The 27,412-nt window shown below is 45.9% G+C and overlaps 1 protein-coding gene across 3 annotated transcripts in view; it reads right to left on the bottom strand.

Moving 5' to 3' along the window:
• Positions 1-25,797, bottom strand: part of LOC112562823 — a 39,415-nt gene extending 13,618 nt beyond the window's left edge. The window contains exons 1-2 of one of the 3 annotated variants that reach the window (XM_025236355.1): positions 23,540-25,796; positions 9,156-9,351 (exon numbers count right to left, since the gene is read on the bottom strand). In XM_025236355.1, coding sequence (XP_025092140.1) covers positions 9,260-9,351; positions 23,540-24,470 — 1,023 coding nt within the window. In that variant the 5' untranslated portion in view covers positions 24,471-25,796 and the 3' untranslated portion in view covers positions 9,156-9,259. Of the gene's footprint in view, positions 1-9,155; positions 9,352-21,191; positions 22,984-23,539 lie in introns of those variants that run through there. The other 2 variants (XM_025236356.1, XM_025236354.1) reach the window with 2 other exon arrangements.
• Positions 25,798-27,412: the final 1,615 nt, after the last annotated feature.

Below are 27,412 nucleotides of genomic sequence, written 5' to 3'. Positions count from 1 at the left end.
TGGATGCTGGGAAATTGCCTAACGGTAACGAACCTAACGGAACCCACCAAAAATGTCGTCACAGTCGTTTTACAGTGAAACCGCCACGTCTGTATCATGCTCTTTCTAAATGAGTTTACTCAACACACAAACGAGGCATTCCTCTCTGGTAGACGCAACAACACGATCCTCCATTGGAAAACTATTCAACTCCCAATGGAAGTTTATTTTCGGCCCCCATCCCAGCCTAACTAAGGTTCAATTTTACTTTGAAAACCTCAGCCTTTCACCCGGATGCAATTAGTCTGGAAATAGCCTACAGTCGATGCTAGACGAGACCTGTCGGCAGTTCCAGCAGCACTTATGTGGCAACCGTCTGAACATTTACAAAAATAAAAACTAGTGAAAACGAGGACGATGGGGAAACAGGGGAGGAGAAATGGTTGACACTTTTGTCTGGTGAAATTTTGTCACGTGATATCTCGTGCAAGTCAATTCTCTGAAAAAATTATTACAAAACAAAGGACTACAAAGAAGAAATGAATATGCACCGGGTATATTCACGATACTCGTAATAAACCCTCAAAAATAACGGTTAGGTAAACAAAATTTTATATTAATCAATCCGTCCCGCTCCTTTCATTAGAGAACACCTTCCATACGGGTACTTTTCCCACTAAATAAACAAACAGTATTCAGTCGGTTCTCAGTTTTTGTAGGAGTTTTTGTTTGTTTAAAATTCGTCAATCTCCTCCCTTTCCTCACTATCTTTTTTTTAGCCCGGGTGATCCTTCCATTGGTTCTCACTAAGACTCTCGCGGTTCTTTGTTCTTCTCAGAAAACAAATGAAAACAAAACAAATTTGTGGCCTGGATACACCATCAGAGCCACTTTCCGCTCGTGACAAGAGATTTTGCAGTGTCCTTATCATGTGACCCGCTTCCTGTCAGGTGGAGCTCCTGTGGCCCTCGTGTCACCATGTCAATCCCACAAAAGAAAGAAGTTGTCAAAACACGATCAGTCTGGTCAGGATGGACATTCCTGACAGGGCAACAGGATCAAGAGAAAGAGAGATAAAGACAGAGAAGGAAGGAGAGAGAGGGGAAAGGAAGGAGAGAAAAAGCTGCCAATAACATTTCATTTATTCTGTGACGAGTTAATCCATCCCTGGAACTAATTTGGAATGGCATTCTGTCTCAGTTCAATAACGGTTCCTCAGTCACGCAAGTCGTGGTTGTGGTCCTTGCTGACTGTGCTGTTCAGGTGACCATGGAGACCAAAAAAGCCCTGTGTGTGCGGAAATTGTCACTTTTGTGTACTTTTCCTGTCTCACATTCTAACTGTAATGGCTGTGTGGAATCCAGGATCACATTCTCTCTCTGGGTGCAACAGTTTCACAGGGAGGGTTCCTCACATGTGAACTGCGGAGGTGCTGATGATAAATGGAATGAAGGCTCAAAGCTTTGGAAGGGTCTAGAAATGGGATGACTCATCATTCATATCTGCGCATGCCTAGACACATTCCATGTGGTGGATGCCCACGAGAAACTTGCAATGGGAAGTTTGATGGTAACCTCGGTCTCAACAGAAGCTTTCTTTGGTCAGGAACCATGGGGGACAATATGTCTGAGCAGAAATGACAATGTCGCTGGAACAAGTTTATTTCTCTATATTATCTCCATGTTATCTCGATGCTTTCTCAGGTTATTTCTATCAGTTCTTTCGCTAGTAGTCTGCTACGATGAGGGAATTAGTGTCGAGAGAAATGGAAGGTCTTTGAAGTTGCAGACAACGATGATCCAGGACTGAGAGGCACAAAGCACTACAAAAATAAATCATGCCAGTAATTCTGAGTTGCTGAAGATATGGGGTGGATGCGGGTGTCAGAGATGAATCCCACAGAAGGAGAATACATTAATCGTGAATCATTAAAGGACAACGCGAGCGCAGCGAAAATCGCTTGAAATAGAGAATCACACAAATCATCACAAAAACATATTCCGGTGATGTTTTATGACGAAGAGGAACAAGAAATATTATATTAATTTTTTTTTATTAATCACACCTGGATTTGTTAAGAAAACAGGAAGTCACGAAAGGGCAGTGTTTCTGAAAATAGCTTCGTCTGCATGAGCTGAATTCAAAAAGATGCCATACTCGGTAAAAGAATCGCTTCTTGAACACAACAGCCTGAGTGATGTTTATTTATCTGACTGTAAGACATGCAGAGATTTTCTGCACTGAGCCACACTCACTGTTACAAACACTACTTAAGTGCAACAGAGCTCTCCAGTGTAGGAGAGTAATTTTCTTCTGCTTTCCTAGTGACAAGCGAGAATGCCGACATGTAAATACTACTATCTTGAAAATTAAGAATAATTGTGTACTCATATTTTGGGAATTAATATTTTTAAAGGAACTTAAAGAAAGAATGTTGCACTCGTGTTGTCCTTTAAACCCTCACACAGAATGTTCTCGTAGTTCGCATCAAGTACTTACAGACACTTCAGCTCTCGATGCCCTCTCTTCGTTCCACGCTGCGTAACTCTGGCGAGGTGCCAGGACCGTTTGTAACCGCTACCAAAGTTAGTGGTGGGCAGAAGGGAAAGGGGAAGCAATCCACTGCTGACCTCCCCTTGGTTAGTAATCGCCGTGACTGTTCTAACGATTGAAATAAGTCATGACTAGAACAAAAGATGATGTTGCGGAGCTTTCTGATTCAGTTAAAAGAAAGAACAGAGACAACCACGGTTGAGCCGGTTTTCGCTTACGTCCCCTGTTAACCCCGGTATGTGCAACGTCTGACAGACGATACCTGGCTCAGCTTTGACCGATATTTTTCTTCTTTTTTTCTTCTTTTTACATCATCACTACCAAGATGTTGGCTTTCTGTCTGATTTCTTCTGGTTCTTCCCACTCTCCCCTCTCCCACTCCTCCCACCTTGGGACGAACACACATGGAAAACATTTCTAAATTGCAAGCGACCTTTTCGACTTTTGCAGGTCTCCATGAATTTGTTCGCGTGCCAGCATCGATCTCTGGAAAACTTGAAAGTTGCTGACAGGGCTGCAGTGTCAATTAGGTAAAAAAAAATTGCACTCCACAGGATCGTCGGCTCCCGGGCTTTTATTCTGTTATATATCAGCGGTCAGAAAGATCATAAACCTTGTCGATGTCGGCCGACCTGGCAGTGACTAAGTGTAACGAATGGTCCCTGGGCGCAACGCCTGGGGAGGCAAGTCTGGGCAAGAGGGCGCTATAAGTCCTGGGGCAGTGTGGGTAGAGGGCGCAGTATGTCGCGATGCAGTCTGGACAAGGGGCCACGGTTTATGAGTCTGGAAACCGGAGAAGTTTCAGCAGGGGGGTCGAGACTAAAGAGAAGTGGACTGGTAGCATCCATATATTTGTCGCAGATACATCTTCGCTGCATGAGATCAACATGGACAGCTGGGAATCGATGAGCGAGGTTTATGGCGTGGTACCAGAAATTGTTTTAAATTAAAATAAGTAGCTTTATTTTGCTCGTCTGTACCTTCCCCTTTAACCTGACGATACATCTGTGTGTGTCTTCATGCATGTGTGTATGTAATGACGATGTGTAATGGTTGTTTTTTTTTTTTGTAGTTATCATATTCATATAACTGTTGTTTCTTACGCAACTTCTTTGTCACAGATTTCCACCATCCCGCGGGACAATCTACAAAAAGCTCATTGCAGAAGCGGGAAACTGTGTACTCAGCTCACAAAAAAACAGAAAAGAAAATACTGACATAATTCACATCAGCTGCAAATGTCTACGACCTTCTCCAGAATGTGCTCCCCACACATCCCGCCCCTCACTGTGATAATAGTAATTGTCATCAGTTAGTTCCCCCAGCCCTCCCCGCTGTTGTAGGCAGGGAGGAGACTGCAGTGCGACTGCTGGGATAATTAATGTGCATAGATAAGCAGGCAAACAAGTGCAGATACACACAGCCCCCAGGTCCTGGAATGTCAACGTCATGTGATGCCATCTGCTGCCGTCCACCCGCCCACCCGACTTTCCCTCCCTCTCTCAACCCATCGCACACCTCGCTAGTTACCTCACCCGCTAGGAGGACAAATACTGGGGACCTTTCTGTCTTCAGCCGGTGCTAGGGGAACGGTGTTCCCCTCTTTAATGTACCCTTCCCCACCTCGCGGCTGTTGCCGGACAACGAAGACGCGCAGGACCTTATGACGTCACTTTGAAAGAAACGGTCGTCAGTGACAGATGTGTATGTTTGTTTGTGTGTTTATTTGTGGTTCTTATTTGTCTGTTTGTTTGCTTGTGTGTTTGTTTGGTTGTGTTTGTTTTTGTGTTTGTGTAATGGTTTTTTGTGTTTATTTGTGTGTTGTGTTGTGTGTGTGTGGAGGAGATGTTGTGTGTCTGTGTGTGTTGTATGTGTGTTGTGTATGTCGTGTGTTTGTGGTTTTATTTTTTTGTTTGTTTGTGCATGTTTGTGTGCTTGTTTGTGTGTTTGTAGAGTTATTTGTGTTTTTTGTTTTGTATGTTTGTTTGCTTGAGTATTTCCTTGTTTCTTTTTGTTTGTTTTGTGTTTATGTAATGTTTTTTGTATGCCTATTTATTTATTTGTGCACTTGTTTGTGTGTTGTTTGTGTGTTGTGTACGTGTGTTTCATTTAAAAAAATCGTTATGATGGCTATAGTGTAGCTCATACTCTCCTTGCTTCTCAAGAACGTGAACATCATCTTCAGCATTGCCGCTGTTGGCATTTAGAGCTAAAGCTTAATTATATTAAATGATAAAAACATAATATAAATTATTCAGTAAAGTGATGAAATTATAATAGCGATCATATCCAGTGCAAACACGCAGATGAACAATCCATTAAAAACAAAGGAGAGAGGAGAACAAGAGAAGGACACACAAGCAGATCAGTGTTGTTTTATCCCTACCCCTCCCCGCCTCGCCTGCCCCTCCCAAACACAGTTTCTGGATAAACACCAACACCGACAGAGCCAGCAGAATCTCCTTTTTAAAACAATTTCCTCCTCTGTTTTCATTTTTCATGGAGCCGGCGTTATTACTGCGCTATCTGTGAAATAAATCATCAGTGAGTAAGGCGGCGCGCAGAAGGCTCCACATCCGCGGCTGGCAATGAAACATTTGTAGTAAAACCTCGGGGCTGAGTTATGGGGCGGCATGAGCCCTGTACAAGCCCCAGCGTGCGGAGGCCATATTCATGAGCTACACCTGCATCTGGACATAACTCACACCTTCTGTGTCACACACCCTGACATCCGGGTGATGCAGATGGTCAAGCCGGCTTCCTGGCCAGATGGGTTGATGGCGAGTCGAGTGCTAGCTTGTTCTTTAAAGCCAGTTTCTACAATAATCTAGTCCATAATACGCATACAACATATTTATTTATCTGTGCCCACACACACACAAGAGAAGAGTGACATATACAGCAAACACATTATCCATCTTTCTAGTCGTCCTCAGCAACAGATTCTTCTTGTTATCCCACACAGACCGAGCAACAATGTTCTCACACCCTAAGCACAGCACTGATCCGATTAGTTCGTGTTAAAAAAGAAAGAAATCGGCCTCAAATAACATGAAAGATAGCGTCCTCCAGAGGTCTGACCCGCTCTGTCATCGGACAATTTTTTCGATTGCGCCTGCTCTTTGAGCCTCATCCTTATCAATGGCCGCTGTTTCCTTCTCGCTGCAGAGCGCTCGTCATGTTCCCCTTCAAAGGGTACACTACTCCGCGTAAGCTTGGGTTGTGTCCCTTGGAAAATGGCCGCCTCCCTCCTCGTCCTCCTCCCTCACTCCTACATCTCCTTCGGCAGTGGAGGTCATTAGGGGCAGCGAGCAGAGAACTCGCGTTGCCTCATTACAATCTGTCTTTTGCCGCCGGCTTTTTGTTCTCAAAGACTATGTTCATTAATCGAGGTTCTTTAGCGCACAAAGGAAGATGCTTCAGGAAAATGGTTTCAACAGCAGCATTCTCACTTAACGCCCTCGACCCCCTCCATGTCATCATCATCGACATCAAAGAATACCATTACCGCCATTATCGTCAGACTCCAGCATAGGTTTGAGCGCAGCTTGGAGACGATACTTGCGGCTGCCCGAGCTTGTATGTCTGTGTCCTTTCATCTGTGTCTACCTGTGTGTGTGTGTGGACACAGAAACAAATCTGCATGCTTTAAAGCATACATATATATATAGTAGTTGTAATAGGTTAACCCTACTCAACAGTTCTCTCCATGAGATTAATGTCTTCTCCTACATAGCTCACCTTGCCTACAAACCATCATTACCTGATTTGCTTCAAAAATTCAATGTAATATTAAGGGTAGATATGTTTCGAGCATAGGTATAATAACTGATCCTCCCTGCTCGCTCTGTCTTACAATAGATGCAGTGACTGCACGTGAGACATCAACGACCCTCCCTAACCCTCGTTTTCTCACGATGACGTCAGTGGTTTACTTTTATTGGCTGATCACAAAATGTCATCCATCCTCTGTATAAGGTCAGCGGCTTTATCAAGCTAATGACATCCGGCCAAACAATCTTAGCGGCTTGCGATATTGCGTGCTTCTTGCCAATAAAAACTTATTATTCCACAACCTCCGAGCTTTCTTTCTCGGTAACGGAGAGAGAGAGAGAGGGAGAGGGAGAGAGAATTCTTGGGAATCAGACCAGAAGCATGCAGAGTAGACATAACCGCGAATTCAGTGTAGTTCTTGGTTGAATTATCTCTGAAATAATCAGTTGAATAATTATGGGGCTTAATAAGATTTTTTTTAATCCAGTAGTGTGTATCCTTTTTATAAATAATTTTTTTTCCAAATAGAGCACATCCGTTGCCAAAGCCCGAGTATCTTTAATTTGTTTTACTTTCGTAAGAGTTCTGCCAGAGACAATTAATTATGGTTCGAACACAAGACTGTTGAGTAACTTATTCTTCACTTGTTTGCGCCTAGAGCAAATCGTTTTGTTTCTATTTCCTATCCCCGAGGTAGCCGTATCTCCAGTTCATGGGTTCGACCCCTTACCTTTTTTTTCCTCCAGTGACGGATCACTTGAAAAAAACCAAACAACAATCAAATATCTCTGCCCCAAAGAAAAAGCATTTATTAAATGTTGTGGAGTTGCAAACACTTTACAGCATGATGCTTCTAGCAATGTTTTTTTTTCCCCTTTAATTAACAAGAGCGGCTCTCAATCTCTTTAATTACGAGACCGTTAGCTAATGACGTAAGCATTGAGCCGGTTGGTTGTTTGTTGCTCTTCGTCCTGGAGTCTGAAGGAACGAAACAAACTTTGAAAACCACCACCAGTAACAGCACATGGCGTGTTTTCATTATAAACCTTTCCTTACTTTCGCATGCTGGATGACGGGTATGCACCCGACTGAGCGTCTTTGACAAGTCAGCACTGACAGGTTCAAGGTTCAGGCTCCTACCTGACATTCACACAGTCTGGGAGAGGGTTGGTCCCATTCATCGACATCGTTCTTGATGTCAAAATCGTCGTCGTCGTTCTTATTCTGTTGACATTATCATCGTCGTTATTCTCTTTGTCATCATAATCATCCTCATCCTATTCCTCGTTTTTATCGTCATCGTCCTCATCTTCGTCATCATTGTCATCGTCGTTGTCGTTATAGTGCACTGACAGCGACATCACCAAAGAACAAGACACTCGCCTCAGAAAGTCAAAGAAACGGAAAGAAAGAGCGAAGAAGCGATCCCCTGGAAGGAACAGCAGGAAATTGGCCTTGCTTTTATTGTCACAGTGGCTTTTCACCGCTCGTGCCACTCCGCGTTCCCGTGGAAGGATTTCCCACGCACAAAATCGTCGGCTCAGGCAGAAGGCGTGCGAAAGATCGAAGCCCACCAAACCAAAAGATTCCGGCGACAGTTCCGATCATTGTAAAACCATCCATTGCGCATGTAAAACAACAGTGGCTCGTCTTACTCCGCGAGCAACATAAAGTTCCCCAACGGCGCGAGTCCCCGGGCAGTAAACAACCTCAGCCCTCCACCAGAGTGTGAGATCGATGCTAGTTGAATGGCTGCCACGACAGGTGATAAGACCAGGGAGCTGCCAACATGCGAATAAGAGTTACACACCGAATACATGCATAAACTTGGTGTAGGAGGGAGGCAGCTTTTTATTCTTTCTTCTTCGCCCTCTTTCCTTCCTTACTTACTCTGTTAATGTATCTCTGGCATCTCTTCCTTTTCTGCTCTTCCCTGTTTGCCTGTCTCTCATTCTCTGTCTCACTGACACACTCTCCCTTTCTTCATCCCTCTACCCACTTCCTCCATCGTCAGTTTGGTCCAGCTGCTTGCATTGCAAACTGTCGATGTAGGCAATAATATATCTCAGATACAATGATAGTCCACTTTTCTCATGGAGCGATTTTTAACAATACCTAAACAAACAAACAAACCAACCAACCAACCAACCAACAAACAAACAAACAAACAAACAAACAAACAAGCAAGCAAAATATTGGCATTCAAACGTAAAGACGTTTCTGACTTGTTAAAAGAGAAAGGTCACTGTAGACATGACCTGTTGAGGTCACGGGGTTATTCTCTGTGCCAGACAGACGATACCAAAAATATTTTTTCTGCTGCATCCAATGCTGACACTTTTAACTGCTTGTGTATCTAAATAATATTTCGTTATATCAGTCGTTGGCACATTTACGACCAACGTGTGAGAACGAAATCGCAAAATGCGTGTGTGGCACCGCGACACCCGGATCTCACCGGATGACGACTGTCGTAATGTCGGGTAGATAGCGAGCCGGTTAAACTGCCTTCACACTGAGTGTACTAAAACAGGTGGTCACTGACAAATTTTTATTTTTATTTTGGACGAAACGGAGTCTGGCCTTCGATACAGTCAAGGATGTTTTCTCACAAGGTCTCTTCGGCAGGAAGTCGTCGTCATCGTCGTCGTCTTCGTGGCCGTGGTAGCGGCAGACAGGTTGGAAGTGGTGGGGGTGAACAGTGTGTTTGTTAATCTCTCCAGCTTCATGTATGCCTGGGTACCAACATACACCGAGTGCCTGTTTGTTTGTTTGTTTATGTGTCTGATAGTCAAAATAATGCAATCCCCTTGTTTAAAGTCTCCGCCATGAATAACTCGTTATTGTTGCGACTATGGTCTTCACATTTCGTTGTTTGTCATCAGGTTAATACCTTGGCAACACCTTGCCCTCACTGCTTTTAGCATATTGTTTCTGTTTGTCTATATTTGCCTCAAGGCATGCCGGGAGCCGCTGCTTCACCTTCACAGTGAACACGACTCTCCACCAAAGTTACTTCCGTGAATCTCTTTGCTTTGTTGTACTCTGGAAAAAAAAATTCCATTGGCCAACTCCAGCATTAATTTTGTTTTCTCTGGCCGGAAATAAGATTATGAGGCAGCTAGCATCAAATTTTATTTTTAAAAGCCTGTGTAACTTTTGTGACCGTGAGTCACCATGTGAAAAGTTAACACAATCCCCTTTCTTCTTACGGGGAAAGTCCGACCTCGTTGCCTTTATCCGAAGGGATTTTTGAACAGCAGAATGCCAAAACCCCTGACACAAACTGAAAAACCAGCTTTTCCATCAAAGAATAATGCAGCACTTTTAGGGGCATCAAGGAGTTTATTCACAAATTAATCTCTCTGAACCGTCGGGCTTTCCTCATGAAATCTTTTATCGAAATATTGCGCCTGTGTGATAAACCTTTGATACGAATAAAAGATAATCAAAGCCAGGGATAACCTTAAGACCTCCACTAATCTGACAACATGCAAGTAAATGTGACATACAGTAAAGGGGGAAATGTGCTATAAAATCGGTTAATGATGTGTGTTTGTGTTCATTGCCATGTTGGCTTTTCCACTTTCTGTTTTCGATGTATCTTTACATTTTTCATCGTTACATTCATAAAAATGATAATTTTTTACAATTGGTTTGATAAAACCCTGGCCCTTAAAATCATGTTGAATAATCCCCTAATGACAAGAGAACCGGGTGGTACTTGACGATGCTACCTGGCCACAGACAAGGGATGAGAATAAAATCTTGGCGATATCCGGGGAGAGACTTCAGACAAAGATTGAATCGCATGCAAATTTCTCATCTGAATGATGGAGCTTACATTTCCCATGCTCACTCCACTCAGAGGTTTGCACTGATGTTCACACTGGGACGGGAATCCCGAGGGATCGAACTGGAACAATTTCGGAGTCAAGCAGTACAATGAGGACAGAATACAGAATAATTTTGTACATTTGCACACGTCCCACTTTTTTCCCTCACATGTTATATGGAGGTAATGTGTGCAAGGGTCATCTTAATCAGAATATATTGGTGAATATGTGACCATTGGTTTCCCTTGATGATCATATCAAAGGATTCTCAGACAGATTCGGCAAGTTGTGTCCGGTTCCAACGTGTGAGAAGCTTACCTGGTTTGACTAACCTCACCCATGGAAGACAAGTCCAGAAGCAATCTTGGTGAGATGGGGACCAGAATACGGGTACCAGGTGTAACTTGCAGGGTGGTACAGAGAAGGATGGTGAGGCGAGCCTTTGGCACAATCCATCATCTTTTTCCGGTTCCAGAAGATTCAGGCACAGGAATAATTATTAGTGGAAGTAATGGCGCCATGTTGATATCTTTTTTCAATCTACTTTGTGATGTGAACTGAATCTTCCTCTCTCCGTCCTTCTCTCCGTGTGATGGTAATCTTACAGAAGGCAGGACGGGCTGGTGGAAAGACATTTTTACTCGTGTGTTGGCAGGCGTGTGATTCTGAGTGATTTGGTGTGTGTGTGTGTGAGAGAGAGAGAGATGTGTGCGTGTGAACCATTCACGCATCTTTCGATCCACCATCACGGACAAACAGCTCAAAAACTCTGTTATCACGAGGGTTCTGGTTCTGATGACTACTCCCACACATAAGAGCACGAACTGGCCTCATAGTCAGACCTTGAGCCTGAATAGTAAATAAAGATGTCACAAAACCATTTTATAGATAAATACACACAATCCCACGGAAACCGGGGTAAAAATTAGAAATTATGAAAAGGAATTTTACAGTTTATACCCAAGGTATAAAGGCTTTATCTTCTTTGTTGGAGGAAGAAGGGTTTTAAAAAAATGGATTTGTAGTTGTGTTCTGTCGTGTCTTGCTCAAATTATTCATCCGCAATTCCGTTGACAATCCTGGTTTTAAATTGCTGCTCCTGACTTCCTTTGTTCTTCCCTCTCGTCGCTTTTTGCGTTGTTTCACTCGCAGTTCGATCTTTCCATCAACCCAACCCCATTATTTTTGAAGGAAGCTTTGATGCTGTTGATAAAGCTTCTGTGGTCCAGTGAAAGACGAGATTCTGTTTCTTTCAGTTGATGGCTATTAAATAATTTTATTATTCTGAATGCAAGGAGAATCCAGGTCTTGCGCTTAGATTATGCCTTATACAATGTCTTCTGTCTTCCTGTCTTCAATGATAGGAAGAAAACACACCAAGAATATTGGAGAAGACACGTGTCATACATCTCATGTGATATATCTTGAGACAATGGTGACCAGAAACCTCGAGTTTTGAACATGGAACATGTCAACAATCCAATCCGGAGATCACAAAATATCTGGTTCTTATTTCCTCCTCGGTGCATTAATTATTTTTTGCTTCTTTCCTTCTTCCTGGTGAATACAGAACTGAAATCAATAATTTTGTTTTCAACTCAGCATCCAAGGACACTCGTACTGTCAACAAGTCCACTGGAGCCTCGCTTTCACAAAAATAATTTAGTGTCACAGTTACAGAAACCATTTAAATGAAATATTAAATATGAACACAACACTTAAATATTGTTGTTACGTTTTGATCTTTGACCTTTCATCAGATAAACCTGTGAAAGATGCCAGCATATGGAGGAGATGCCTACTGCTGGGTAGACAGGCATGTAAGAAAAGAGGAAGCTTAAGGGAGGAGGAGGAGGAGGGTACATCTTTGATCGATGGAAGGGTTGTCCCTGCGGCTTCCACTGATTGTGTTCGGCACGACCTAGCAATTGTCACGTGACCAAACAACGTCTGCAGCATCCCTTGAGATTCGAGAAAAACATCTGCACCTCTTTTTTTACATCAGGAAAAATCGTCGCAACACAGCTGCCCTGTGATACATGTGTGTGTGTGACTGTGGAGTGTCGTGTCAGAAGTGATGAGAGAGAGTAATGTGGGTTTCAATTCTAGGTTTCCTTGTCCGTATAAGAAGTGTGATGAGGGGGGGGTCGTTTTCGATTCTGCTGCGTTCGAATCCTCATATGGAAGTTAAGAAAATTCGATGAGAGAGTACTACTTAACATTCTTGTAATTGTAAACAAAACCTTTCTCTTTGTCTCATCTACATTAAGTTGAATTTTAAGGGCGGAACCCGAGCAAAAGTGTTTTGCTTATTACAAAACTGACTGAATAAAAGTATGTAAAATAGCTAAATAATGAGAATCATATTCCCATGAATGTTGATATGATACATACACGATGATGCAGATATCAAGAAACACCCACACAGACACCAAACATATTCCTAAGTCCAAAACTTTGTTTCTATTAAAGTCTATCTCAACACCGCGTCCAAGCTACGCCTTGCCACCCCTTGGGGGTTCTCCACACCTCATTATTAAAGTGTATAGGCGGGTAGAAGTGTGGATACCACGATCTACCCGGATGTGTTTGAAGGAGGAATGTTCTCTACAGACAAGTGAAGGGAGAAGTGATGTTCCACACTTGTAAACAAGAAGCCGACTAAGTATTCGAAAGACACAGGCTCTGGAAGAGAATCGCAAATAGCAGGTGAACCTAATTAGGATTCGCTACAAGCAAGAATCGATACCAAGCGAGAATGAACAGCAAGCAAGAATCAGTATTAAGAAAGAATCCGCGCCATTCGAGAACAAGATCCAAGTGAGAATTAGCCCAATCAAGTACAGGCGGGAACAGCGGTCTGGCTGCTAAACCAAAAAGCTGATATTTTGTAGCCTGGAATGTTCATGGTGATTAAAACTTTACCTCTTACAAAAATTCTTTGTCTTTATGTGATTAACAGCATTTTATGCTGCGTGCAGAATGAAGTTTTTCATTATTTTAAAGTCTGTGTCCTGTTACAGAGCTGTTAAAAACAGTCTGGGGAAAAAACAGTCTGGGGAAAGAAGGGAATCTTCCAGTTTTGTCTTTTATTTAAACTGCATTTGAGTTTTAGAATTAAGTGGATTAAGAGTGGGAAGCGATAATCTGATGAACAGAATAAAAATGTTCCACAGCATTGTGTCTACAAACATTTACAGTAAAACAACAAATGTTGAATCCGTCAGAAATACACAAAGGAAAACACAACGAGAATGAATTGTTTAGTAGCCTAGTGTCTTGAAGGGAAAGACGAGTATTTGAGATTGAATACTTTAACTTTTGTTGTTGTTGTTGTTGTTGTTGTTGTTGTTGTTGTTGTTGTTGTTTTGTTGGAGAAAACGTGGATGGGGTGATAGTCCGATTCTACTGTGACATCACCGTGACCAGTGTGACCTCCTATTGTAGAGACTTTAAGGGATGAGGTCAGGGTTCTAATGACCCGACTAGACCCTCACTAGGTAAAATCACATTCACATTCACCAGCTTAACCGTTCTGTCACTTCCAGACGTCAGTGTCAAACCTCATTAACTCTGATGTTTTGTGCCAGACTATAACGCGCTATTTCTTTTAGTGCATGCGCGCGTCGTTGGTAGTGATTGTGCACGGTAGCTTCATCTGAACGAAGTAAACGTGTTGTTCAGTCAGTGGCAGCCTCGCGAAACTTTTTAAAATCCCGCTGGGGTGATTGAATCCGCGATCCCTCTAAAAAGCATCCGTTTGTTTCTACAGGGCAGACAAGCAGCAAGCTGTCAGAATCCGTCTATATATGTTCTCTTAGGCATATCGTTCACTTCTGCTCTTTTCGCACTGGCCTGTGTTGTGCTGCCAGAAGTGTACCAGAGCCTGTCGTCTGCTTCCAGAGCCAACAGCAGGTCGATGGAAGAGGACAGAATTACTGAAATCTATGTCACAGCCTGATATCAAGATGGATTTGTCCAATGCTCTCTTCGCAGCACGAAACTCAATCTGGATTATCTTGAAGTGCTGGAGTCAATCGACCACAGAGAAGCTGAAGGTGGGAGGGTGGTGTGGCTGCAGGAAGACTTACAGACGAACCCTCTTCATATGCGCGAGCGGCTCCATCACTGTGACGTGGAGAACGCACTCGAGCAGCGCTCCACTCCGAGATAAGGTCTGCAGGCGGCTGGGGCTGAATTACTCGCAAAACCCTCGTTCCCTGGTGCTTTGGAGGACTTCCAGCTACTTGGCGTAACCTGAAGACTACCCGGCTTCCCGGCAAAACCCGCCGACGATTTTTGATTGATTGCTGCTGAGGTAAGGCGCACCCGCTTTGAAGGCGGGTACCGGGTAAAATGTATGTGTGTTTGTTTGTTTGTTTGTTTGTTTGTTTGTTTGTTTGTTTGTTTGTTTGTTATTCTTATTCTGTCTATCTGCTTGATTGTCTGACTCTTTCTCTCTCTCCAGCGCGAATGCCTTTGGAACTGGATAGCAGAATGGTTACATCACTGGCGTCTGAACTTCGAAGCTTGCCGGATCGGTACCCGCGATCTCGCAACAACTACCCCAGTCGGCTAAGATGGTGGGAATGGGTACCTGACTTATAGAGGGGTGGGGCAGGTAAGGGAGAGAGGGAAGGAGATGAGCCCCGTCCTCAGAAAATTTTTTCTAAAATCTCACTCCTCACACACCTTAAAAAAAATTGGGCACAAACTTTATCTCTCTTTCTCTCTCTCGCTCACACACACAAAGCATTGACTGAAAGCCTGTAGCCAGTGGCCACTAGCTCAGGGTTTCAGAGCAACTGCCAGCTTCTCATATGACGACAGACTACAACAAGTTGTATCACACCCAGATCACAAAGACACCCAAACCCCAGATCACACAATCACACCCCAGTAATATTTCTCACCTTGTGCTACCCGAATCACCTGCCAGCATAAAAAATATCATCGTGCTAATACCCTCGAGCGGGGAACTGATTTTAAAAAACCACACACACACACACAATAATATTTTATGACAAATGCATTTTCAAACTACAACGCTTCTTCTGTCACAAGCTAAGGCCGGACTCACACAGTGCGACTAAAGCAGTGGTCACAAAAAAGCATCTCGAACCTTCGTCAGCTTCAGTCAAAGGATTGGTGTCCATGTCCCTCTTTGGAGGAAAGGATGTAAGGGGTGGTGGTGTGTGTGTGGTGGGGGGAGGGTCAATGTGTCTGCGACGAGGACGCCGTCAGAAGCCGTACATCGTCTATCGCAAGTCGTTACCGTCGAGGTCGCAGGCGTTCAGAGTAAGTCTTCTCCACCTGAGCACTGAACGGTTGTCACGCTGTCTGTGTGGCAGGCTATACGTCGGGTCCTGTCGACAGTCTTCGTGAATGACCTCAGTAAGTGGGTTTGTGGTCTTACTCGTCTCCTTGACCTTTCACCTTACAAGAAAGGGGCCAAGTTTGGCGTCTTCCAGACATCGATGTCACGTGACTAGTTTGTGGTGGTCTGGGCACTGTTCAAAGTGTCTGACATATTCTTCTTCTTCGTCCGTGCAGGCTCAGTGGCGTAGGAACCAGGGGGGCAGCTGGGGCAGCCCCCCCCCAAGGAAAATACAGGGGGGGCAAGAATATCCTTTTGCCCCCCAATATTTGAGACGTAATTCCTCACAAAAGAAGCAAAGAACAGAAGAAAGTAGGGGAACGTAGAGAGGAGTGGTCATCACCGTGCGAGTTTGCGAACGGTTCACTGTCAGCAGGGAAGTTTGCCCCCCCCCCCCCAACGCCGAACTTCCTACGCCACTGAGGCTACAGACTGAACGCCATGGAGCTAACTCACAGTCTGCGCCAGCTGCACGGCACGTGGCAAGGCGCTATCTGGATGGTGTCGTGTGACATGCGCACTGTGACAATATCTTTAGGTCAAGTGTCCGGATGTAAAGATGTTGGAGGACAGGGGAACATATACAGATGACATGTTGATGTCTTGTAGGCTCATTGCTAGGATATAACAGCTCAGGGAAGAGTTGCTGCCATTGTGACAAAATCTTGTCGTACTGGCGTCCGCACGGCTTTGGCGTGGACAAGAAAGAACTTGCGCTCGTGCTGTGCACGGACTGCGTCTGCTAAACGATAGTAACGGTTGTCTTGCTTTGTGTAGAAGTATGGCTGTGTGTGTGTGTTTGTTGTGATCCTTACGCTTGACATCTTGACTATAATTTCCTTTCTAAGCACAACTTTCTTTGACCGATATTCTTTCTGACAATTCATAAGAGACAGAGACTTTCCACGCCTACAAACATCACCATGCACACAAAAAGTTCAAAACCCGTGTCGTCACACACCTTCACTAGCACGCCTTATCAACAGATGGTCCCTGCTCTCCCATTGGCTGTAGTCTTGACAACGTAACCCTTTCCCCGTTCATTTCCTATGTTACGGTTGATTTCTGTGTGATTTACGTCGGACACTATCTTGAGAACTGAGTATGGAAGGTATGTTGTTTACTGAAATTTTGGTAAATACTATCTCGAAAAGAGCTCGGACAGTAAGTTTGCTCTCATGTCGACCTTTAAGCCTAGCTTTTTGGATTTCCCAAGTTTTGGTTTCAGTTACAGACCCTCGCTCTGCCCTCGTTATGTTCCTATTTTAAGCCCCTGCCACAAGGTTCCCCAAAAAAGCATCTGCTCTACAAAAAAACAGGAATACTTTCTGTGGCTTGAAATACCAGAGAGAGAGAGAACAAACAGCAAACTGATTTATTACAGTTCGTGAATAATTCCAAATTTCATTGTTTAGACCTCCATATTGAATTAATAATTAATTATACTAATTCTAAAAGTAATCGAGATTTGTAGTAGGACAAGTGTACAAACCGTATATTTTACATTTTTGTCAGATTTACCAAAAATACCCCCTGTGGGACCCCGGGGTATGCTTGCCTAGCAAGCATTGCAAGAATAGGGTCCCTGCCATCCAGCCAGGCATGTCGTAAGAGGCGACTAAGGTGGACACCTCACCTAGAGGTAAAATAGGTTGTGGTAGGGCTAACAACCCCACCATGTAAAAAAAATCCTGTTACAGAAACTAAAACCAGAGAACTCGTCACAGATGGCGAAGGTAATGAAGCACACCAGGAGACTGGACTAATGACGGACGACAGCCAAACCCGAAAGGGAGCTGGCGCCCCGACAGTGGATTACTGAAGCCGAGGCAGAAGTTGAGGGTGGGGTGCTGGAACGTCCAGACCTTGTACCAGACTGGCAGGATGCTCCAATTAGTCAAGGAGTTTGACAACTACAACTTGGACATCCTGGGAGTCATGAGGTCAGATGGACCGGCACGGGAAAGAGGAGACTAGCGTCAGGACATACCATCTTGTTCTCAGGAAGATCAGACGCTCAGCACTCTGAAGGAGTAGCTCTACTCCTCAAACAGAACGGAAAAGGCACTGCTGGAATGGAAGCCTTATGGACTAGGCTTTTGAGAGCAAGATTCCATTCCAAGTACACCAAGCTGACAGTGCTAGCCTGCTATGCACCAACAAATGACTCTGAGGCAGAAGACAAGGATGCTTTTTACGATCAGCTCCAGGCAGCCTCAGAAAGCGTTCCAGCCCACGACATGTTGCTCATCATCGGCGATCTCAATGCCAAGGTGGGAGTGACAACACCTGCCAGGGAGCATGTCATGGGCAAACATGGAATCGGAACCATCAATGACAACGGAGAGAGACTGGCAGACTTTGTGAGAAAACAACTACTGATTGGAGGCCACTCTTCCCACACAAAGACATCCACAAGGCAACATGGACATCACCAGATGGGATCACAAAGAACAGATAGACCATGTCATCATCAACCGAAAATGGAGGAGCTCCTTCAAGATGTTAGAGCCTACAGAGGGCAGACATTGCCAGTGACCACACTCTTGTGATAGCCACAGTTTCTCTGAAGCTGCGTCGATCACGAGGAAAACAGGCACGTCAGCAGAGAGTGGACTCCGGCAAACTGAAAATCCAGCACCGAAAGGGCCTTTGCTATGGAAGTAAAGAACAGGTTCCAGGCACTAGGAGACCAACAAGAGATGACCTTAGACGACTTCAATCGAGTCTTACAGGATCAGGAGAGAAAATACTGGGCTTCCAACGGAAAAAAGAAGAACAGTGGATTAGAGAAGAGACATGGAGGAAGATAGAAGAGAGAAAGTCAGCCAAACAAAGAATCAACAGCACCAGATCTGAACGCCTGAAGGAACAACACGACAAAGATATGCAAAACTGAACAAAGAGGTAAAGAGGATGACAAGAACTGACAAAAAAGATATCACATAGAGAAACTGGCAGATGAAGCAGAAAATGCAGCAAGTAAAATGACCTGAAGACAATGTACAAGATAAACAAACAGCTAAACAACGGGTTTAAGAACAGTGATGTGCCAGTGAAAGACGTGAACGGTAATGTCGTCGAGGGAGAGGCAGGAAAACTACAGCGCTGGAGGGAACATTTTGAGTCGGTTCTGAACAGACCAGATCCCTCAGCTTGCAGACATCCAGCCAGCAGCTATAGACCTTGACATCTGCACAGACCCACCAAGCTGGAAGAAGTGACAGCAGCAGTCAAGACAATGAAGAGCGGCAAAGCACCAGGGGCAGATGGAATAACAGCAGAGATGTTGAAAGCAGACGTGAATGTGACAGCTCCAAGCTGACTGAAATCTTCAGGCAAATTTGGGAATCAGGGCAGGTCCCTGTTGCGTGGAAGACAGGGCTCATCTTCAAGTTACCCAAGAAAGGAGTCTTGGAGACTGCAATAATTGGAGGGGCATAACACTTCTTTCCCTCACCAGCAAGGTCTTCAGCAGATGTTTTGTCAAGACTGACGGCAACTCTTGAGAAAGACCTCCGACACAGCAAGCAGGATTTCGCCCTGGGCGATCCTGCTCCGAACACATTTCATTCTGCGACAGATTCTGGAGCAGAGCAACGAATGGAACACACCGCTGTACATCAATTTCATCGACCTGGTGAAGGCTTTTGACAGCATCACCGCGAGTCCTTATGGAAGATCCTGAGGCATTACGGAGTCCCTGCAAAACTTGTTCAGGTCATTGCAATGCTGTACAGCGATTTCAAATCCCAGGTTGTCTGTGACACGGAGCTCACAGACCCTTCAACGTAGTACCGGGGTGAAGCAGGGCTGCATTCTGTCGCCGTTCCTCTTCATCCTGGCCATGGACTGGATATGAAGACTTCACCGACAGCGAGAGGAGAGGGCTCAGATGGACCATGACTATGACAGCAACAACAACGCTGGAAGACTTGGACTTTGCTGATGACATTGCCCTGCTGTCACACCGCCACCAAGACATGCAGAAACAAAGGCTTCTCAGAAACAGCTGAAAACCTTGCTTGAAGGTCAGCACAAAGAAAACGAAAAGTATGAGAGTGAACGCCAGAGTCCAAGACAGCATCAAACTAAATGGAAGAGATTGAGGAAGTTGACAGTTTCACCTATCTTGGGTCCAAAATGTCAAACACTGGGGATGCGGAGGTGGAGATTCGAGCCCGACTGGCGAAAGCCAGTCAGGCCTTTGCCTCACTCAGGAGCACATGGAAGGCAAAAACATCAGCAGAAGATCAAGCTGAGAATCTTCAAGTCAAATGTGATACACCCTCCTTTACGGATCAGAATCTTGGAAGATGACCAAAACCTAGTAACAAGCTTGACGTCTTCCAAAACAGATGCCTCAGGCGCATACTTAACATCTTTTGGCCAAACACCATCACAACGAAGAACTCCACCGAAGAAGTGAAACCGAGTCCATCACACGCAGGTTCAACGAAGGCGTTGGCGATGGATTGGACATGTGCTCCGCAGCAGACAGCAGACCTTTCCAGAGTCGCCCTACGATGGACTCCAGACGGCCGAAGAAAACGAGGCCGCCCAAAGGAAACTTGGAGAAGAACAGTGGAAAGGGAGATGAAAGGAAAGGGCTGGACATGGGGTCACCTAGAGCGGGTTTCAGCCGATCGACATCGGTGGCGGACTCTGGTTGAGGCCTTATGTGCAACCTGATGCACAAAGAGGAATAGATAGATAGACCAAAAATACACAAGCACCGCCAGCAAGACACAGCTTTGCTTCACGCAATCCATGCGTTTAACGGTGATTATTTCAAACCGCGGACTAGCGGCGGGTGTCAGGCTGGAGTATCTAGTTCCGGCGAAGGGTGACGAGGAGCAGCGGAAGGATAATTGGGAGACAGAGTGGAACTGTCACCGGTAAGCAAGGGACTACTCTATCAACATCAAATATTTTTCTTTTTCCCATGCAACATCGCCACCAGGACCACTCACCCTCCAACCCACCCGCCCACGCACACCCAGACTCTCTTGTGACTGGTCACTGTGAGGATCTGCTGTGTCGGGGTCATTCCAGTAGAGGAAGGGGGTTGGGAGAACTCCCCAGAGCAATCTGCAATCAATCGTTGGAAATAGAAATCTTCATTTTAGTTACAGACAGAAGACAACCGTCAGTTCATTGAATCAGTGGCGTTGCTAGCGGTGGTTCATCAAATTATTGCTCGTGGACTCGACTTGTACATCGATGCTCCTTCCTCCCCTCCCACACCCAACCTCCCCAACCATTCCTCCGTTTCGGGTTTCATTATCCTGGGCTTGTCCACTGTATTTGGACACTGATGGACAGCGGACCGCACGCTGGTCAAATCTTGGGATGCGGTCAGTGGTCAGAGAAGGTTGTGACACAGAAATCAATGTCCTCATGAGGATGGTCTTGGCACGAGTTCAAAGGTCAATTTTGTTCAGTGTGTGATTATCTGTTGCTGTCGAGAGCTAATAATGATGTAGACCGTAGCCATGGGATGGTGGTCAAGCTATCCTGGTGGTAGCCATGGGATGGTGGTCAAGCTATCCTGGTGGTAGCCATGGACTGGTGGTCAAGCTATCATGGTGGTAGCCATGGACAGGCAGCGGTATGTGAATGGGTCTTCTACACAGACACACGCACTCAAACCACAGTGACCAGGAGCGGTGAGGCGGAGAGAAAGAGAGAAGGAGCGAATAGACAAATCGCATGCTTTACGGCGGTAAAAGCATCCTCACCCTCGGTGTCCATCATTTTCTGTGGACTGTGTCTCTAATGAGGGTTCCTTGCCTCGTGTGACAGCAGCATTCTACTCCCTAGCAGTTTAGTTTGTTTATCCTCCGCAAAAACCTAAAGTTTTGAGAGCTCTCTGACAACCATCTTCAAAGTCGCAGCTCTGGCATCATTTTTGTTGAACTCTCTCGACAACAAAAGCTACAAAGATGGGAAAGGTGGGGATAATAACTGTGATAATAATTTAGATAAATGATTCTGACAACACGCGGCATCCCGCTTCCCAACATCCCACATACAAGTGTATAGCTATACCATCAACGATCAGGGGTTATATCCATGAAGCGAGGGTAAGGTGCTACCTGTGGGCAAAGGGGAAAACATCGTAATTACATCGCACTGTCCAGACCCTGCGGATATCACTTTCTTCTTGTTGTTATTATTATTTTTTTTTTTGGTTAGTAACTCCAGGGAATCGTTGTCACTGATTTACTGTCCCTCAGGAGCAGCAGCATTGGCGGAGTCTAGACATCCCTTACATCTACAGAGATAAGATGCTTATCCTGATTTACTTGAAACTATTTACCGTCGCTTCGTGAACACAGCTCCTGGGTGGCAGTCAAGGACGAAAGGTCTCGAGAGATTAGAGAAAGAATGTTTGTGTGTGTTGGGGGGAAAGGTCGAGGACGCCTGGTCTGTGTAGCAGTGCTCTGTCACCAGGTCCTTGCTCCCTTCATTAAGAAAATTATTAACGAGGAGGGAGCATAAACAGAGATCAAGCCTTCAGTAAAGTCTGGTTTATGTTCGTGGGAGCCAACAGCTGCATGCAAGACGACGAGGGAGACATGTCTGCGAATGTTCTCTTGGACTGGTGCTAATGCACTCATAGCTCGGTGCTAATGCACTCATAGACCGGTGCTCATGCACTTCTCAACAGGTTTACCACCTGTAGGAGAGAGGAGGAGTGATTCTGCGTGTGCAGCACAGTTGTAGGCTGATGAAACTGATTTGTAATGAATAGATGATGATAATAATTGATGATGGAATCAATCAATCATCATCATCATCATCATCATTAAGGGCAACCTTAAGGTCTCACCATCGCCATATTGTCCTGTCTATTTTTTCTTCTCGCTGTTATTATCGCTCTCTCTCTCTCTTCGTCGCCCCATTCTGCAGTTTTCTAACCTGAATGACAGGGACAGGGTCTGTCCACTCTCCCCCTTGTTGTGAGTTGCCTGCCCCTTTCTCCCTTCCTTCCCTGTTGGCATCTCTTCATCCCACTGGTGTCAGTCTAAGCAACAGGTGAGTTGAACCAGACTTGATACAACACATCATCTTTGGTTGAACTCTGCCGGGTGTCTTACTCTAAAGCTACACAACTAGTCCTTTGGACTGATTTTAAGGGCCGGTCTACCCGAAATACTCTGTAAGATTGAGAGGGTCGTGATCGGCACGTGACAAAAGCCAGTGTGAGTGTGGGGAGTGAGAAGGGGAGGGAGATGGAGGATGAGACAGAGGTGTGTTAAAACTTAGTGCTCCGCATGTATGCCATCGGAAAAGAAAACAAAGACTTGGATTTTTCTGTGCAAAATTATCTGAACTCTATTCTTTTGGGGTTAGATAGCCGTCTGGTTATTTCTTCGCATACTTTCCCAATCCAATTCTCCTCCCACTCACCTCACCTCCTCTAGCGAACGGCAGTCAAGTGTGAGGAGGAGATGCGATCTGTCGCGACTTTGGAAAACACAAGAACTTTCTGAACTGTTCTACTGAATGTCTGGAGCTTTAGACAGAGCAACACACACACACACACACACACACACACACACACACACACACACACACACACACACACACACACACACACACACACAGACATACACACAGACACACGCACAGACACACGCACAGACATACACTATCTTTTGCTAATACAGTGAAGATATATTTTCACGAGGGCTTAGTCATGCGGTAAATGCGTGCGGAGACTTTTTTGTTATGTAGTTTCACAGGGATGGAGTTTGGATCGGATTATAGAAATACGAAATTTCCGTTTTTTCGGAAGCTTTGAAGTATTTTTGTTTTTTTAAGTTAAATATAAGGTATTTGAATTTTACAACCCTCGTGCAGTGCAACGTTTTCACCATAAAATATGATGGGGATAAATACAACACTTTACAACTGATTTTAACAGCTTTCACCCTGAAGTACCAGTCGTCCTCAACAAACACTTGCGTGAGATCAAACAACGGACACACACGAATGACGAGCGCCGACTCACCTGCCACTGTCTGCAGGTAACCGTTCAGCAGCGCCAGCCGGTGTCGCCCGTAGGATGGCAACAACAGGAGAACCACTGTCACCAGAGCACCCACGGCCTCCAGGGCCACCCCTCCCCCGAAAAGCAGGGTGGAAGCCTGCCACGCTCCGGCGGGTATGCGGGTCAGTTCCATCCTACCCCCGCCGGCCTCCCCGTACCCGTGACACACGGCCTGGGGGAGGGTGGAGGCCATGTCGCGCATGCAGTAGGTGAAGAGTCCGAAGGAGTGGAGGCGATCCGGGTGCATGACCCAGTACGGGTGGAAGAGACTGACCCCGCAGGCGCCCACCACCAGGATTGACAGCAGCGACCACATCAGCGCCACCGGCGTCAGCCCAGCCATCCTCCCGCAACACGTGGCGCCGCCCCGCGGACAGGTAACTCCAAGTTCCTCATCGGCGGCACCCCTGTCGCAGGTCCTGTCTACATCGTCCGAATCCTCTCCGCCGTCGTCACCCAAAAGTTTTTTTCGGTCGTCGTCGTCGCAGTCGTCGGGGTGAAAACTGTTGTCCACGCTGGCGCCAGGGGTCGGTGGCGCGCTGACGGAGTGTGACGTCACTGGGGGGAGAATGGTTTCGTGGAAGGGAATGTCAACCAGGCGACCCGAAGACGTCCTCATGTAGCAGTCGCGGGCGTCCCGAAGCCAAGTTTTGAAATAAGCAGCCACTTTTTTCGCAGGGTGGATCAGGGGAAGAGAGACATGGAAAAAGAGATGAAATCGCCGAGAACTGCGACGACGGGTGTGACGAGGAAAGGACTGGAAGAGTTGGTCGCCGGGAAAAGGAGGAGGAGGAGAAGGGACGAACAGGACGCCTGTTGCCGGCGGCGAGTTGGTGGCGGGTTTGGCGGGCGACTTGAGGCTAGCACTCTGTCCCTGCGTTTGGAAAGCCATGGCTCCCGCACACCCCACTGGTCTGACCAGCAATCAATAACTCATCCGGTGACTTTTTTTCTCCTCTCTTCCTTCATTCACTGGACGATTCCCCCTCTTGCCCTTCCGCCACTCACTTCTCACCTGCACCCTTCTTCCCCCTCTCGGCCTCGTTTTTTTTTTTTTTTGCCGTCCTAACCTTTCACTGTCGTGTCTTCCTTACTTTTTCTCTCCTGTCCTGTCGCACGAGAGCTCAATTTTGTTATCCTCTTTCGTTCATCGCTAAAAATCACCTTTGACCTCTTAACGTGGTTCACAGCCATCGCCCTCGGAAGACCTTTTTTTTCTCAATCAGTTTGTCCACAAACCCCAGCAGGACAGTAGCTCGATGTTTTTTATTTCCTTTTTTCGTCCACTTTTGAGGGTTCTTCTCCTGGACACCGCCGTCAAAACGCTTGTGAGGCGATCTTCTTTGCTTTCGGCAAACACTTCTTTCTTTTTTCTTCTTCAAAGACCTCAGCTGCAGCTCAAGTGCAGAGTCTTTGCCAGCGTCACGCACGTGTTGCTCGCTGCTGCCCCTCCGTCCTCCCAGAGGACCGGCCACAATTCACCGCTCCTTTCTTTCTCCCCTTTAAACTGACTGCTCCTCCGTCATTGCTGTTGCCCCGTCCTTTGAATTGTCTTGATGCCGGGCAGCGGTGGTGGTGGTGGTGTTGGTGGTGGTGGGGGACTTCTTCAAGTCCTCAAGTCCTCCTTAAATAGCCAGTTAGTATTTTTTGTGGTGAGGGAAGGAGGGTGAGGGAGGTTCCGCAGAACACCGGCGCTTGGAAGATTTGAAGATATTCTAATCTGAAATGATGGGAGCTTAATAGCGCTCCCTGGCGACCCTTTAACTCCAGTCCAGAGCAACACGTGGCTGGAGATAGGGACACGTAGGGAGGCGACTGGTCCTGTCCTCCTGTCTGACTGGTCTGTCTGTGTGTGTCGCCGGCCGCCACTGCCGACTGGCATTCATTCCTTCGCACGGCGTTTGGCTCCAGCCAGCGAACCGTCTTCACCACGCGACCGCTGCATCCGGGCCTTCAGCAAACGAGTTGCCTCCTCCTGCGCCCCCTCCTGTTCGTCTTCCTGTCTCATCGCGACGCTGCTGCTGCAGCTGGTGGTAGTGCTGCTGCTGGTGTTGCTGCTGCTGTAGACGTGAGGACGGACGCACACACACTTTCTCACGCACACACCCCGAAGAGTTTTTTTTTTTTTCAAAGGTAGTTTTCCAACGCCTGGGCGACACGACACAACACTGGTGTGTGCGACCTGAGACACAAGAAGTTCTCCGCCTGTTCATTGATCTAATGGCTTAATTATATCGACGCTTGTTGCTGCCTGCCCCCTGCCCCCTGCCCCCGACACACCTCTCCCCCCTCTTACCCTCCGTCTCAGAACAGGGATGAAGGAATGACAGAGTGGGTGAGAGGGTGGTCTGGTCTGGTCCAGTGAGAAATCTCTCTCCCCCGGGGAAGGGAGGGAGAGGAAGGAGGGGAGGTTTGAGGAGTCGTGGTGGTGGTGGTGGTGGGGGTAGTAGTGTCGCACGCACGCACACACACGGAGGAAAGTCTTGGGTAGCAACTGGTTGTGTTGGAGGGAGGAACTGACAGACAACAGGCGAAGCTACAGTCCGCTACCTGCGATCCGCTGGAACCAAAAGTCTCTTTGCTAGAGAGCTCCTCTCTCTTCCTCTTCTCTCTGTGAGTGTTTCTCTCTGTCTGTGGTCTCGCACGTGTGTGTTTCTCTCTCTCCCTCTCTCTCTCTCACTATCTGTTGCTCTTTACTGCCGCGATAGCCGCCAGCTACCACGAGGTGCACAGCATCACGCCGCTGAGTACTGGGCTGCGTTGGAGGACGCGGCAAGCTGGCCCTGCATGATCCTCCCTCTCTTTCCCTCCATTCCTCCTTCGCTCCCTCAATTTCTCCCTCTCTCCCTACCTTCTTCTCCCCATCCATTCCTCCTTCTCTCCCTAAATTCCTCCCTTCCTTCTCTCCATCCATTCCTCCTCCTCTCCCTCCATTCCTTCTCCATTCCTCCTCCTCTCCCTCCATTCCTCCCTCTCTGTCCTTTTCTCCCTCCATTCCTATTTCTCTCCCTCCATCCCTCTTTCTCGCTCTATTTTATTTCTTTAAGAAGTCTCCTACTCTCCTCTTACCTTCCGTCTCTTTCCATCTCTCCATTCATTTCTCTCGCGTTACGAGCGCTTTCAGCTTAACTTGAACTTTCTCATTTCTCTTTTTTTTTTTTTGTTTTTGCTTTATTCCTCTTTATTTTTTTATTTGTCTATTCATAAAGGCAATACTCTGCTGGAGGTTTACTGCCTGAAACTCAGCATCGCAACATTGTTAATATGTGTTTACGCTCGATAAACTTGTGTTTACATGTTGAAACCGTTCTGTTTATCAGTTTACTTATGTAAGTCCGTGCCGACATGAGATGATAAACTGTTGTTGTTCTGCTGGATGCGTGGCTTGACCCCAACATGTCAGTGTTGTGTGGATGTGTGTTTGCACGAGATAAACCTACATGACGAAATATGTTTATTAGTTTACATTAGCGTACGCTCTCGTTCAGTGCCTTTATATTTGAAATGTTTACCCATCATTTTAATAAATTTCTATTAACTAATGTTTATTTATGTACAGTTACTGTGCATACATCACGTTTGGCAATAAACGTGTTCTTGTCACATTAGTCAAGGAAGTGTAAACATAAAATTAATTAATGTTGTTGGTCGTGGGTTCTTCACAGAAGTCCTGAGGGTCTTAATTATAAAATATTGTTTGGAGAAAAGTAGGTCTGACTTGTAGCAGCAAATTATTTTCCATGACTGTTGTGTCGCAGTCTTTGTTCGCCGGGTGCAGCATCATATTGTCTGCAGCCTCGTACCCCGTCTACCCTCCTCCAGCTCTGTAATAGT

The sequence above is a fragment of the Pomacea canaliculata genome, linkage group LG4, assembly GCF_003073045.1.
Source record: "Pomacea canaliculata isolate SZHN2017 linkage group LG4, ASM307304v1, whole genome shotgun sequence".
Taxonomy (NCBI): Eukaryota; Metazoa; Mollusca; class Gastropoda; order Architaenioglossa; family Ampullariidae; genus Pomacea; species Pomacea canaliculata.
This window is presented reverse-complemented; position numbering and strand designations above follow the sequence as displayed.